Genomic DNA, 15,031 nt, shown 5'->3' on the forward strand with positions numbered 1-15,031 from the left:
AAGAGAATGTTTTCAAAAGAAGGGGTAATTGACAGCAACAGATGTTTCCAATCGGGTTGAAAGGGTGGGTAATGAAGAAGCCATAGGCCGGCAGTCAGGATGACATTAGTAACAGGCAATTTGGTTTTGGGACTGGTGGGGCAGGAACAAGACTAGGGTGAGAATAGGGGTTGATGGCATCAAAGCAGCAAATGCTAGTGTAGCAGTGACAAGGAGGCGGGAGAGAGTGCAAGGCAGAGAGCAGACCTGGTGGAATGGGAGCCTGGGGGAGAGTAGGGTGAGTGCCTGACAGGTAGACGCGTCAACTGCCGAGGACCGAGGACCGGTAGGGAGGAGTGAGCTCTGTTTGTGGCTCATTCCTGGTGAGGAAATTGAGATAGATTATGTCTGATGGCCTTGGTTGTCCCTGTGGATAGGAGGTGAGGCCACCTGCTGGAGTGAGACAGGTGAAGCTGAACTCTTCTTTTCCCCCACCCTGTGAAGACATCTCACACCACCTTTCCATCGCACTGGCTGCCCGCCAGCCGGAAATAAACCTTCACAGCCTGAAATAAATCTTTTAAATGAGAGATACACGTTTTAAAACATCTTTGCGTTTTCCATGTTTCTTCAGCGTCCAGTGAGAAGGAGAACACGCAGCCCTTTGTGGTCCTGCCCAAGGAATTCCCGGTGTACCTGTGGCAGCCATTCCTCAGACATGGCTACTTCTGCTTCCAGGATGCCGCTGACCAGAAGAAGTTCAGTGCCCTCCTGAGTGACTGCATCAGACATCTAAATCATGGTATGGCACGGCTGCCCTCTGGTCCCCAGTTAGGCTGCCTTTTCTCAGTTGGTCTGGTCAGTCATCTGCTAGAATGATTCCTAGAAAGAGCCACGGATGGTGCTGCCTCTGGAAGGAGAGGGAAATCGAATGAAGTGAGGGTTTTGTACACAAAGAGCGTGGCCAGCTTGCTGGTTGTTTAGTCAGGGCAGGGAAGCCTCAGCGCAACAGGACGTGGAGTAGGTATGTGATGGCACATGTAGACAGAGCACCATATTCATGCATATAATTTTGAGTATAATTCCTCCTCTTCCTTTTTACTGATTTTTAAAGATCTCAGTGACAGCAAGAATGTACCAATTGTCCCTGGCAAAATCCTAGTCCTTATGACATTTCTTGTTTATTTTCACCTTGATTTCTGAAGAAGTTACTCAAAACTTTAGGGTACATAAGAATCGCCTGGAAAACTTGCTAAACAGATTTTTTTTTTTTTGGATCCACCTTCAGATATACTGATACTGGGGCCCTGATTTTGGTTTTCTAACAAACTGCCAAGGGATGCTGATGCTGTTAGCCCATGGACCACACTTGGAGTTGCATTGCTTCAGACCATGTTGCCTCTACGTACCGATTTAATTACTATTGGGTCCATAATAAAAAAGATTTCTCATTCCAGTACGTGATGTTTTTGATAAATTGATGTGAATGCTGGTTTTTCTGGACTCCGCAAAACCTTCAGGTACAGATAATTGAGGTCTTTGTCATTTGGCAGTTGGAAAGGTAACCAGTCAAACGTTATTGAGGACTTACTCTGTGCCAACCTATAAAGGTATTAGGAACGGAGTAATGAGCCATGCAAAGTTCCCCTCTTTGGGGTCTACATTTAACAGGAAAGAGGGGCAAACACACGTACAAATTCACAAGATAACTTGATAGTTATCAAAGCTATGTGTTACAGAGTAACTAGAGGTTACTACGTAGGGAAGAAGGGAGAAGACTTGTCAGGGGAGGCCTTTCTGGGCAGGTGACATTTGAGTTGAGTCACCTCATCCATCTGTGCCTTTACTGTATTTCCTAATAATTTCATTGTGCATTTACTTTAAAGTTCTGAGGTTTCCCTGAGAGTGTCGGTGCCACTGAGCAAAAGTCACTAGTGATGCATCTCGGTCTGTTCTTGATTTTAGCTTGTGTAATGATAGAAGGCTAATGGAAAAAGATAATGTCACTCTATTTTGCTCTAGCAACCCTGACCAACGTTCATCATAATATTGGCTCATAACTCATTAGGGACTTTATAAAAATGATAACCTTATTAATATCTTGCCTTGTGGTTTTGATGTTTTAGAGACAAAGAATTCCCCAGCACTGCCTGCACCATCTAACTCATACACTTACACCTCTGTGGGCAGGGCCTTGGTCTAGTATGAACATGCATTTGGCACTAAACACAAGAACCATGAAGTTTCGCTAAGCAGAGAATGTTCTCCACCCAGCCAGATGGGACTGGCTTCATTCCCCCTTCCGTGTACATAATAGGAATTTCTCTAGGGAGTTTTTGGAAGTTATGTAGCCTGCATTTAGAGTCCATTTATGGAAGATTTCAGTCGATTCAAAACCCCACTCTGCTCTCCAGTATGTTATCAAAGGCACTGAGATAATGGGGTCTAGTCACATTGCCCTGGTTCTGTGTCACGTTCCTCTGTCCAGAAACCTCACTTTGTGCAGACTTAACGTGATTTGGCATAGCTTCCAGTGGCTACAGTCAGAACCAGAGACCATCAAAACATTGTAGGGAACTGTCTTTGACTGTCATGGGCCAATGAGCTCGTGGGTCTCTCCTTTCTCGCCTCTATTTCTTTCTTTTTGATGGCACAATCTACCACCCATCTTTACTGTGTCACGTTTTTTTTTTTTTGGTTTCAATCTCTGCCTGTTATTCATTGTGGAATCTTGACTAAACCAGTAAGAGGTTTCACAAACTCCCAGTTAACCATGATTGTTTCCATAATAACCAGAAGAGTTTAGAAATAGGTGTAAAATTAACGCTGTGATAAGGGCCAGAAACCCTGAGGGGGGCTTTGGAGAGGCTGCTGACTTCCACCCCCAGGCGACCAGAGCCAGGGCTGTATGCCTTTGTCATTGCCCCATTGGCTCTCAGGCCAGCATGCGCCGCCGTTGACAACTAGGTCCAAGATATTCTAGCAGCTGATGCTGGGCCGCTATTGATCTGTCCATTCACAAGTCCTCAGGATCTTTTTTACCCACTTTTATTAAGATATCATTGACGTATAACATTGTATTAGTTTAAGGTGTACAACATAATGATTTAATGTATGATCATTGCAAAGTGATGAGCACAATAAGTTTAGTTAACCTATCACCTCACGTAGTTAACAAAAGTTTTTTCTTACGATGAGATCTTTTAAGCTCTACTCTCTTAGCAACTTTTCATATACAGTACAGTATTGTTAACGATAGTCACCATGCTGTGCATTACAACCTGTGACTTAATTTATCCTATAACTGGAAGTTTGACCCCTTTAACCCATCCTCCCCCCACCTCCTCTGGCAACGACCAATCTGTTCTCTGTTTCTGTGAGTCCGTTTTTTTACGATTCCACGTATAAGTGAGATCGTACAGTATTTGTTTTTCTCTGTCTGACTTATTTCACTTAGCATAATGCCCTTAAGGGATCTTTCAGGGAAGATCATCTCGTTGCCTTCATGGTAAGTTCTGCCAACGATTTCTGTTACTTGGGGTTCCCAGGTGCTCAAATCCCACCACACAGCCCAGGCCACTTGCCCCGGGAGTTCTGGGTTCAAATCGGTCTAGGTATCCCATGTCCATTCATTCGGAAGCTGGAACCGCTTCTCCTGTTCCTCCTTATGGAATAGGTTTTTTCCTATTTAACCCTGACAAAGGGCTTAGTTACACCCTGCTCTTGGACAATAAGGCTATATCCTGAGGTAGGTAAGGGCAAGTAGAGGGCTCTCTGCTCCTCCTTCCTTCAAGTGACAGATCTTCCTCTGGGTGCCTCAAAGATGATTTACACTCATAAGGGGCATAGAGGGGTGTGTGTGTGTGTGTGTGTGTGTGTGTGTGTGTGTGTGTGTGTGTGTGTGTGTTGCTTTTGGCACCCCTTCACTGAGCAGGCATAAGAAAACTCCACAAGATTAATCTTTAGCAACACACTGGACTAAATATCAAGCCCATTGTGTGCAGGAGAGGGGGAATTTCCCCTTCCCCCCCTTGGTTCTTTTGGCTGGCAATTAAAATGACACAAGGCAGGTTAACAGGAGAAAAATCAAATTTATTACATGCGGATGGGGAATTCACTTAAGTATGAAGAATTTCAAAGACAGCAAGGCACGGTGAGGTTTATATATATTCTGGACCAAGGAGAAGGAGCTGGGAGTCTGAGGCTTATTTTTCCTTGAGGGAAAGTAAGATAATTCACAGGAAGACAGAAAGAGTTAATGTTTGCTGGGCCATCCAGAGACAGTGGGACACAGAGAAGCCTTTGATCAAACAGCTTTGCTAGGCTTCTCCTTGTCTACCAGTCCTAATTTCAATACTTTATTACAGTTATCTATGGTGATAGCTTCTTCCTGGGACAGTCCTCCTACCTTAAATTCTTTTAGGCAGTAAAGGGGTAGTTCAGAGGCTCTTCCTGAGTCTTTTGGGCTTTGATTGTTTTCAGCTCAAAATAATCCTCATGCTAGAGTAGCACGACTTGGGGTAGCCTGCCCTCAACCCCATCAAGTGCCATGTACCTAGAGCAGCTGCTGTCCTCTGTCCTTTTGGAATCTTACTGCAGCCCCCTGTCCCTGATGGGAGAAGTCCAGGGTTCTAAATGTCCACTTCTACAAAAAATGGGACTTATCTAAAGCCAAAATGTTCTAAGACAGTCCTATTGTCCAAAATTCAGTCCTATTCAGAATTGTAGTTTGCAAAATATGGTTCTTGTAGTTACAGGGATATAGCTAAAACTATTAACACATATAGAAGACTGTATACATGCAATGCGGAATAATGATCATTATCAATGTGAATCTGTCCTTCCAGCTCAGGATAATCATTCCTTGGCATAAGAATTTTCAGGAAGGGGAAAAAGTGTTCCTGGCAGGAAAAATAGGATATGTTGGGGCCAGGAAGAGAGTCAGAGCATGGACTGTTAGAGGAACTGAACGAATTTCATGTGGCTGGTGCTTAGAGGGGAGAGAGATGCCAAGCAAGCATGGAGAGATGGGCAGGAGCCAGACTATAAAGGGCTTTGTGGAGCATGAGGGGGTTTGCACTTTATTCTAGCATCAATAGGAAACCATTAAAGGGTTTTAAGCAGATAAGCAACTCAAACATATTTTCATTTTAGAAAGGTCACACGTACTGGCTGCTGTGTGGGCAGTGGATGGGAGGGTAGCCGCTGGGATGCCAGGAGGCCAACTTAGGAAGCTTTGGCAGGCAACAGATGGTGGTAGCTTGCACCAAAGAGGTGACGATGGAAATGGCAAGAGGTGGCTAAATGAGAGAGATATCCAGGAAGTAGAATCAACAGAACTTAAGGATAGATCATGTGTGGAGTGAGGCAGTGGGAGAACCCAAGGAAGAGGCCCAGGTTTCTGCCGTTCTTTGAGATGGGAACCTTGTGTGAAGAGGAGCAGCCTCCAGGGAAAGGAAACGACGTGTTCAGTGTTGCAGATGTTGAGCTGGAGAAGTCTAGGGACATCCAGGTGAGGGAGTCTCAGAGACGGATGCCTGGACAAGGCTGGAGGGCAGGAGCACAGTCTGGAGCAGAGACAGATGGGAAGTCAGCAACCTGTCTGTGGTCATGCAGTTGGCTGAGGGCCTGGCACCTGGTACAGGCTCTGTAAATATGTCCACCCTCCATCCTCATGTATAGTTGCAAATATGCCCATGTGGGAGAAGCATGGGGCATGTGCGTTGAAGTGGATTAAAGATGTTTGTATCCAAAATCTGTAAGCATTAATGTAAAATAGGTTGGTGTTAAATACTAACTTCACTCACTACATGGGCCTATGATTTTACTGTTGAATGTTTAAACAACATGTTCACTAGGAATACAAAGTCTGGTGAAATTCAGTAAATCAGGGTCTCTGACTCACCCTCTCCATAGAGATAATACTCAAATGCCAGTGTCTCTTCTGTATTTTATTTCAAGTTCATTGCTACCAATCTGTTTTGGGACTCCTAAAAAACATTCCCAGAGGCTTTTAGTTGATCTTACTTTTCCCAATTACTGCCACCTCCTTCCATGTGTAACAGTCAGATAAATCATATTTAAACGCAATTTTTGATTAAAATCCTTCAATGGCACTGCCATTTTCAAAAAGATGAAAATTCCAAAGAGACTGGCTATTGTGTGCCTGATTTCCTACTCTTCTCAAGTACAAGCCTCCTCTCCCCCAACCTTGCTACCCTACCCCACCCACCTGCTTTTAATGAAAGTTTTACCTAGACATTTTTGGCCTTCTCATACACCTGAAACACCCACTCCTCACCTATTCGAATTCTCTCTTATTTCCTTAAGAACAAGCCTCAGTCTGACCCCTGCCATGAAGGCCACAGGGATAACTTCACTAGTGCCTATTATCTGTTCCACTGATTGGATGCTCACGACAGTCTGCCTTACATTATTCATTTTCATGTCTAGTTGTCCTGTTTCTCCAACTCTATTGCAAATTCCTGAAGGGGAATCTTGTATCATCTTTTGTGTCCCTCTGTAGTGCTCAGACAGATATCTTGTGTTTCATAAAATGGTTCGAAGACACTAATGAATTAATAACTTAGTACTAAAGTAAAGCTGATTTCAGAATTTAAGTGTGATTTTAGAGATGACAATTATAACTGTGGTTTGGGCTAATTCATAAACACACTGGCATGAGTAAGGGAAAGAATTGTCAATACAAAGCGTAAAGGATTTGAGGAATAAAGGAGTCACATGTCAGGCATCCATCACCAGAAGAAGGTGATTCTGGAATGAAGGTGGAATGATGGCAAAGTTTTGTTCAGCAGTACTCTGCTAGCTTGAAGGACAGTCAGGACTGCCACTAAGCAAACCCCAGTGGTTCCCATCATCATGAACACTAAGAAATAGGGCACAGTAGAACATCTGGGAAGCATAAGGGCACGTGCATTGGAAAAGATACTATAAAAAAACCCACATCTTTCTTGATGAAGAGAACACAATCATGTAAAGACACTTTGCAAACTTCTGCTTTAACTTGGACTAGTTCAATCACCTATGACATTTATGTTATTCAAGGGTGCATGTGATGGAGTGAGTTAGGCTGAATGTGGAGCTATAATAGATGGTTAAACTTTGGAATTGGTTGCTGTCAGGGTTGTATGCCTTGAGCTCTTATCCCAGAAATCCCATGTCAAATCAAATGCCTTTATTAGATTGGAGTTTGACACTTACGCGTTTTAGGTGTTCAATTAATGCTGCTGAATTAAATAGAATTTTATTTATTTATTTTATTTTTGGCTGCATTGGGTCTTCGTTGCTGCACACGGGCTTTTCTCTGGTTGCAGTGAGTGGGGCTACTCTTTGTTGTGGTGCGCAGGCTTCTCATTTTGGTGGCTTCTCTTGTTGCGGAGCACGGATTCTAGGCGTGCGGGCTTCAGTAGTTGTGGCACATGGGCTCTAGAGCTCAGGCTGAGTAGTTGTGGCACACGGGTGTAGTTGCTCTGCGGCATGTGAGATCTTCCCGGACCAGGGCTGGAACCCGTGTCTCCTGAACTGACAGGCAGAATCTTAACCACTGCGCCACCAGGGAAGCCCCTAAACTGAATTTTAAAACAGAAAAGTGTCGGACTTCCCTGGTGGCACAGTGGTTAAGAATCTGCCTGCCAATGCAGGGGACACGGGTTCGAGCCCTGGTCCGGGAAGATTCCACATGCCGCGGAGCGACTAAGCCCATGTGCCATGACTGGTGAAGCCTGCATGCCACAGCTACTGAAGCCTGCGTGCCTAGAGCCCATGCTCCACAACAAGAGAAACCACCACAATGAGAAGCCCACGCACCGCAACGAAGAGTAGCCCCCACTCGCCACAACTAGAGAAAGCCCCCGCTCAGCAGCCAAAAAATAAATAAATAAATGAAGTCAAAAAAAAAAAAGAAAAAAAGCCAGAAAAGGGCTGTATGATTCAAATTAGCTAGAGCAAATCCTTTTTGGTGTGTTTATTTGAACACCCATTACCATTTATGAAACAAGTTTATTACTTGAGGGACTAAGTGTCTGATGTGGGCATCAATAAATTTTAACTGAAAATATTCAATGAATTTTCTTTTGTAATATATGAAAACATATTTCTGAATTTATGGCACATACTTATATTTATATACACACGCATATCTATGAATTAGAAAATGCTAACAGTGCTTGGGCTCTTTTGGACACTTTACTGGAAATGAATAATGTTTGACTGGACATAGATAAACAAATACAATTTTTGTAAACATCTATTTGAATGCTTTTACTTATAAAAGGTATTTCATAGTGTACGTTTGTTTCAATGCATTAAAACCTCTATGCATTGTAAACAAAAATGTTTGCTAATTACTGTTTAATAAATAACTAGATACCAATTTCTAGTTTTCATAAACTGTCCCAAACAAACATTTTTAAAAGGATTTTCTCTGCTTGGAGATTAGTCTCTCTTTGAGTTTAGTGTGTGCTCTGTGCCTCACACAGGTAATACTCGACACATTATAAATATGTGACGTATATGAATATGTCATTTTTTCTTAGGAAGTGATCATTTTCCCCTTTCTGACCCTTTTTTACTGTTCATAAAAATCTAAATTTGGAAGATATCTTAAAACAGCCTACTCTATCTCCTCAGAGTTTTTTTATGATAAGGCTCAGATAGTAACTTACTTGCTCAAGGTCCCAACTAGTCAGTGGTAGAGGACCAGTTGTCCTGACACCTAGTCCTTGACTTCTGTTTCAGTTATACATTACCATGTTGTCTTTTCAACATTACTTTTTAAAAGAATTTTTCATCTTTTGGTCAATTAAAGCACATTACTATTAAGTCAAGTTACTCTTGTGATACGTTTGCATGATCTAAAGTGAAGCAAACCTGTACCATTCATTGGAGGTCATCTGAGACCTGGGATATGTCTGTTTTTTTCATAAGTAGCAACATCTGATAACTTGGTATTTTGTCCACCAGGTAAACATGACTATATTTTTTAGTTTAGATATGCTCAGGAAATAAAATATTTGGTAATGTAGCTGTTTACTGGTTAAATTTTGTGTAGTATAAAATGCAAGCCATCATATAGAGCCTGAACCAAGATGGCAGAGTAGAAGGACTTGCTCTCACTCCCTCTTGTGAGAACACCAGAATCACAACTAGCTGTTGGACAATCATCAACAGGAAGACACTGGAACTCACCAAAAAACATACCTCACATCCAAAGACAAAGGAGAAGCCACAATGAGACAGTAGGAGGGGTGCAATCACAGTAAAATCAAATCCTTAGCTGCTGGGTGGGTGACTTACAGACTGGAGAACACTTATAACATAGAAGTCCACCCACTGGAGTGAAGGTTCTGAGCCCCACGTCAGGCTTCCCAACCTGGGGGTCTGGCAATGGGAGGAGGAATTCCTAGAGAATCAGACTTTGAAGGCTAGTGGGATTTGATTGCAGTACTTCGACAGGACTGGGGGAAACAGAGACTCCACTATTGAAGGACACACACAAAGTAGTGTGAGCATCGGGACCCAGGGGAAGGAGCAGTGACCCCAGGGGAGACTGAACCAGACCTACCTGCTAGTGTTGGAGGGTCTCCTGCAGAGGCGGGGGTGGCTGTGGCTCACAGTGGGGACAAGGACACTGGCAGCATAAGTTCTGGAAAGTACTTCTTGGCGTGAGCCCTCCCAGAGTCAGCCATTAACCCCACCAAAGAGCCCAGGTAGGCTCCAGTGTTGGGTTGCATCTGGCCAAACAACCAACAGGGAGTGAACCCAGCCCCACCCATCAGCACTCAAGAGGATTAAAGTTTTACTGAGCTCTCAGTAGAGCAACAGTCAGCTCTACCCACCACCAGTCCCTCCCATCAGGAAACTTGCACAAGCTTCTTAGATAGCCTCATCCACCAGAGGGCAGACAGCAGAAGCAAGAAGAACTACAGTCCTGCAGCCTGTGGAACAAAAACCACATTCACAGAGAGATAGACAAGATGAAAAGGCACAGGACTATGTACCAGAGGAAGGAACAAGATAAAACCCCAGAAAAACAACTAAATGAAGTGGAGATAGGCAACCTTCCAGCAAAAGGATTCAGAATAATGATAGTGAAGATGATCCAAGACCTCAGAAAAAGAATCGAGGTAAAGATTGAGAAGATGCAGGAAATGTTTAACAAAGACCTAAAAGAATTAAAGAACAAATAAATAGAGATGAACAATATAATAACTGAAATAAAAACTACACTAGAAGGAATCAATAGCAGAATAACTGAAGCAGAAGAACAGATAAGTGACCTGGAAGACAGAATGGTGGAATTCACTGCTGTGGAACAGAATAAAGAAAAAAGGATGAAAAGAAATGAAGACAGCCTAAGAGACCTCTGGGATAACATTAAACACAACAACATTCGCATTATAGGGGTCCCAGAAGGAGAAGAGAGAGAGAAAGGACCAGAGAAAATATTTGAAGAGATTATAGTTGAAAACTTCCCTAACATGGGAAAGGAAATAGCCACTCAAGTCCAGGAAGCACAGAGATTCTCATACAGGATAAACCCAAGGAGAAACACGCCGAGACACATGGTAATCAAATTGGCAAAAATTAAAGACAAAGAAATATCATTGAAAGCAGCAAGGGAAAAACGACAAATAACATAGAAGGGAACTCCCATAAGGTTAACAGCTGATTTCTCAACAGAAACTCTACAAGCCAGAAGGGAGTGGCATGATATACTTAAAGTGATGAAAGGGAAGAACCTACAACCAAGATTACTCTACCCAGCAAGGATCTCATTCAGATTCGATGGAGAAATCTAAAGCTTTACAGACAAGCAAAAGCTAAGAGAATTCAGCACCACCAAACCAGCTCTACAACAAATGCTAAAGAAAATTCTCTAAGTGGGAAACAGAAGAGAAGAAAAGGACCTACAAAAACAAACCCAAAACAATTAAGAAAATGGTCATAGGAACATACATATCAATAATTACCTTAAACGTGAATGGATTAAATGCCCCAACCAAAAGACATAGACTGGCTGAATGGATACAAAAACAAGACCCATATATATGCTGTCTACAAGAGACCCACTTCAGACCTAGGGACACATACAGACTGAAAGTGAGGGGATGGAAAAAGATATTCCATGCAAATGGAAATCAAAAGAAAGCTGGAGTAGCAATACTTATATCAGATTCAATAGACTTTAAAATAAAGAATGTTACAAGAGACAAGGAAGGACACTACATAATGATCAAGGGATCAATCCAGGAAAAAGATATAACAATTATAAATATATATGCACCCAACATAGGGGCACCTAAATACATAAGGCAACTGCTAACAGCTATAAAATAGGAAATCGACAGTAACACAGTAATAGTGGGGGACTTTAACACCTCACTTACACCAATGGACAGATCATCCAAAATGAAAATAAATAAGGAAACAGAAACTTTAAATGACACGATAGACCGGATAGATTTAATTGATATTTATAGGATAGTCCATCCATAAACAGCAGATTACACTTTCTTCTCAAGTGCGCACGGAACATTCTCCAGGATAGATCACATCTTGGGTCACAAATCAAGCCTCAGTAAATTTAAGAAAACTGAAATCATATCCAGCGTCTTTTCTGAGCACAACGCTATGAGATTAGAAATGAATTACAGGGAAAAAACCGTAAAAAACACAAACACATGGAGACTAAATAATACGTTACTAAATAACCAAGAGATCACTGAAGAAATCAAAGAGGAAATAGAAAAATACCTAGAGACAAATGACAATGAAAACACAATGATCCAAAACCTATGAGATGCAGCAAAAGCAGTTCTAAGAGGGAAGTTTATAGCTATACAAGCTGACCGCAAGAAACAAGAAAAATCTCAAGTAAACAATCTAACCTTACACCTAAAGAAACTAGAGAAAGAAGAACAAACAAAACCCAAAGTTAGCAGAAGGAAAGAAATCATCAAGATCAGAGCAGAAATAAATGAAATAGAAACAAAGAAAACAATAGCAAAGATCAATAAAACTAAAAGCTGGTTCTTTCAGAAGGTAAACAAAATTGATAAACCATTAGCCAAACTCATCAAGAAAAAGAGGGACAGGACTCAAATCAATAAAATTAGAAATGAAAAAGGAGAAGTTACAACAGACAGTGCAGAAATACAAAGCATCCTAAGAGATTACTACAAGCAGCTCTAGGCCAATAAAATGGACGACCTGGAAGAAATGGACAAATTTTTAGAAAGGTATAACCTTCCAAGACTGAACCCGGAAGAAATAGAAAATATGAACAGACCAATCACAAGTAATGAAATTGAAACCGTGATTAAAAATCTTCCAACAAACAAAAGTCCAGGACCAGACGGCTTCACAGGTGAATTCTATCAAACATTTAGAGAAGAGCTAACACCTATCCTTCTCAAACTCTTCCAGAAAATTGCAGAGGAAGGAACACTCCCAAACTCATTTTATGAGGCCACCATCACCCTGATACCAAAACCAGACAAAGATACTACCAGAAAAGAAAATTACAGACCAATATCACTCATGAATATAGATGGAAAAATCCTCAACAAAATACTAGTAGACAAAATCCAACAATACATTAAAAGAGTCATAAACCATGATCAAGTGGGATTTATCCCAGGGATGCAAGGATTCTTCAATATATGCAAATCAATCAATGTGATACACCATATTAACAAACTGAAGAAGAAAAACCATATGATCATCTCAATAGATGCAGAAAAAGCTTTTGACAAAATTCAACACCCATTTCTGATAAAAACTCTCCAGAAAGTGGGCATAGAGGGAACCTACCTCAACATAATAAAGGCCATATATGACAAACCCACAGGAAACATCATTCTCAATGGTGAAAAACTGAAAACATTTCCTCTAAGATCAGGAACGAGACAAGGATGTCCACTCTCACCACTATTATTCAACATAGTTTTGGAAGTCCTAGCCACGGCAATCAGAGAAGAAAAAGAAATAAAAGGAATACAAATTGGAAAAGAAGAAGTAAAACTGTCACTGTTTGCAGATGACATGATACTATACATCGAGAATCCTAAAGATGCCACCAGAAAACTACTAGAGTAATCAATGAATTTGGTAAAGTTGCAGGATACAAAATTAGTGCACAGAAATCTCTTGCATTCCTATACACTAATGATGAAAAATGTGAAAGAGAAATTAAGGAAACACTCCCATTTACCATTGCAACAAAAAGAATAAAATACCTAGGAATAAACCTACCTAGGGAGACGAAAGACCTGTATGCAGAAAACTATAAGACACTGATGAAAGAAATTAAAGACGATACCAACAGATGGAGATGTATACCATGTTCTTGTATTGGAAGAATCAATATTGTGAAAATGACTATACTACCCAAAGCAATCTACAGATTCAATGCAATTCCTATCAAATTACCAATGGCATTTTTTACAGAACTAGAACAAAAAATCTCTAAATTTATATGATACACAAAATACCGCAAATAGCAAAAGCAGTCTTGAGGGAAAAAAACAGAGCTGGAGGAATCAGGCTCCCTAACTTCAGACTATACTACAAAGCTACATTAATCAAGGCAGTATGGTACTGGCACAAAAACAGAAATATAGATCAATGGAACAAGATAGAAAGCCCAGAGATAAACCCACGCACCTATGGTCAACTAATCTATGACAAAGAGGCAAGGATATACAATGGAGAAAAGACAGTCTCTTCAATAAGTGGTGCTGGGAAAACTGGACGGCTACATGTAAAAGAATGAAATTAGAACACTCCCTAACACCATACACAAAAATAAACTCAAAATTGATTAGAGACCTAAATGTGAGACCGGACACTCTAAAACTCTTAGAGGAAAACATAGGAAGGACACTCTTTGACATAAATCACAGCAAGATCTTTTTTGATCCACCTCCTAGAGTAATGGAAATAAAAACAAAAATAAACAAATGGTACCTAATGACACTTCAAATCTTTTGCACAGCAAAGGAAACCATAAACAAGATGAAAAGACAACCCTCAGAATGGTAGAAAGTATTTGCAAACAAAGCAACTGACAAAGGATTAATCGCCAAAATATATAAACAGCTCATGCAGCTCAATATTAAAAAAACAAACAACCCAGTCCAAAAATGGGCAGAAGACCTAAATAGACATTTCTCCAAAGAAGACATACCGATGGCCAAGAAGCACATGAAAAGCTGCTCAACATCACTAATTATTAGAGAAATGCAAATCAAAACTACAATGAGGTATCACCTCACACCAGTTAGAATGAGCATCATCTGAAAATCTACAAACAACAAATGCTGGAGAGGGTCTGGAGAAAAGGGAACCCTCTTGCACTGTTGGTGGGAATGTAAATTGATACAGCCACTATGGAGAACAGTATGGAGGTTCCTTAAAAAACTAAAAATAGAATTACCATATGACCCAGCAACCCCACTACTGGGCATATACCCAGAGAAAACCATAATTCAAAAAGACACATGCACCCCAGTGTTCATTGCAGCACTATTTACAATAGCCAGGTCATGGAAGCAACCTAAATGCCCATCGACAGACGAATGGATAAAGAAGATGTGGTACATATATACAATGCAATATTACTCAGCCATAAAAAGGAACGAAATTGGGTCATTTGTTGAGATGTGGATGGATCTAGAGACTGTCATACGGAGTGAAGTAAGTCAGAAAGAGCAAAACAAATATCGTATATTAACGCATGTATGTGGAACCTAGAAAAATGGTACAGATGAGCCGGTTTGCAGGGCAGAAGTTGAGACACAGATGTAGAGAACAGACGTATGGACACGAAGGGGGGAAAGTGGCGGGGTGGGGGTGGTGGTGGGATGAATTGGGAGACTGGTATTGACATGTATACACTGATGTGTATAAAATGGATGACGAATAAGAAAAATGCAAACCATATATGGTTTTTATACAATTTAAATAAAAACTCTGATTTGTAAAGGAAGATTTTACAGCTTTTGAGGACATGGGTTGGAATACTTTTAAA

General features: G+C 41.1%; 1 protein-coding gene across 2 annotated transcripts in view; it reads left to right on the top strand.

The window, feature by feature from the left end:
• Window positions 1–15,031, top strand: part of NIBAN1 (niban apoptosis regulator 1) — a 169,517-nt gene that overhangs the window by 82,276 nt on the left and 72,210 nt on the right. For both annotated transcript variants that reach the window (XR_014247290.1, XM_082401497.1), the window contains exon 5: window positions 614–781. Coding sequence is in view for 1 of the 2 variants with exons in the window: in XM_082401497.1 (XP_082257623.1) it covers window positions 614–781 (168 nt within the window). In the remaining variant the exon portion in view is untranslated. The remainder of the gene's footprint in view (window positions 1–613; window positions 782–15,031) is intronic.

The sequence above is a fragment of the Balaenoptera borealis genome (assembly GCF_965194805.1).
Source record: "Balaenoptera borealis genome assembly, chromosome: 1".
In the NCBI taxonomy this organism is placed as follows: domain Eukaryota; kingdom Metazoa; phylum Chordata; class Mammalia; order Artiodactyla; family Balaenopteridae; genus Balaenoptera; species Balaenoptera borealis.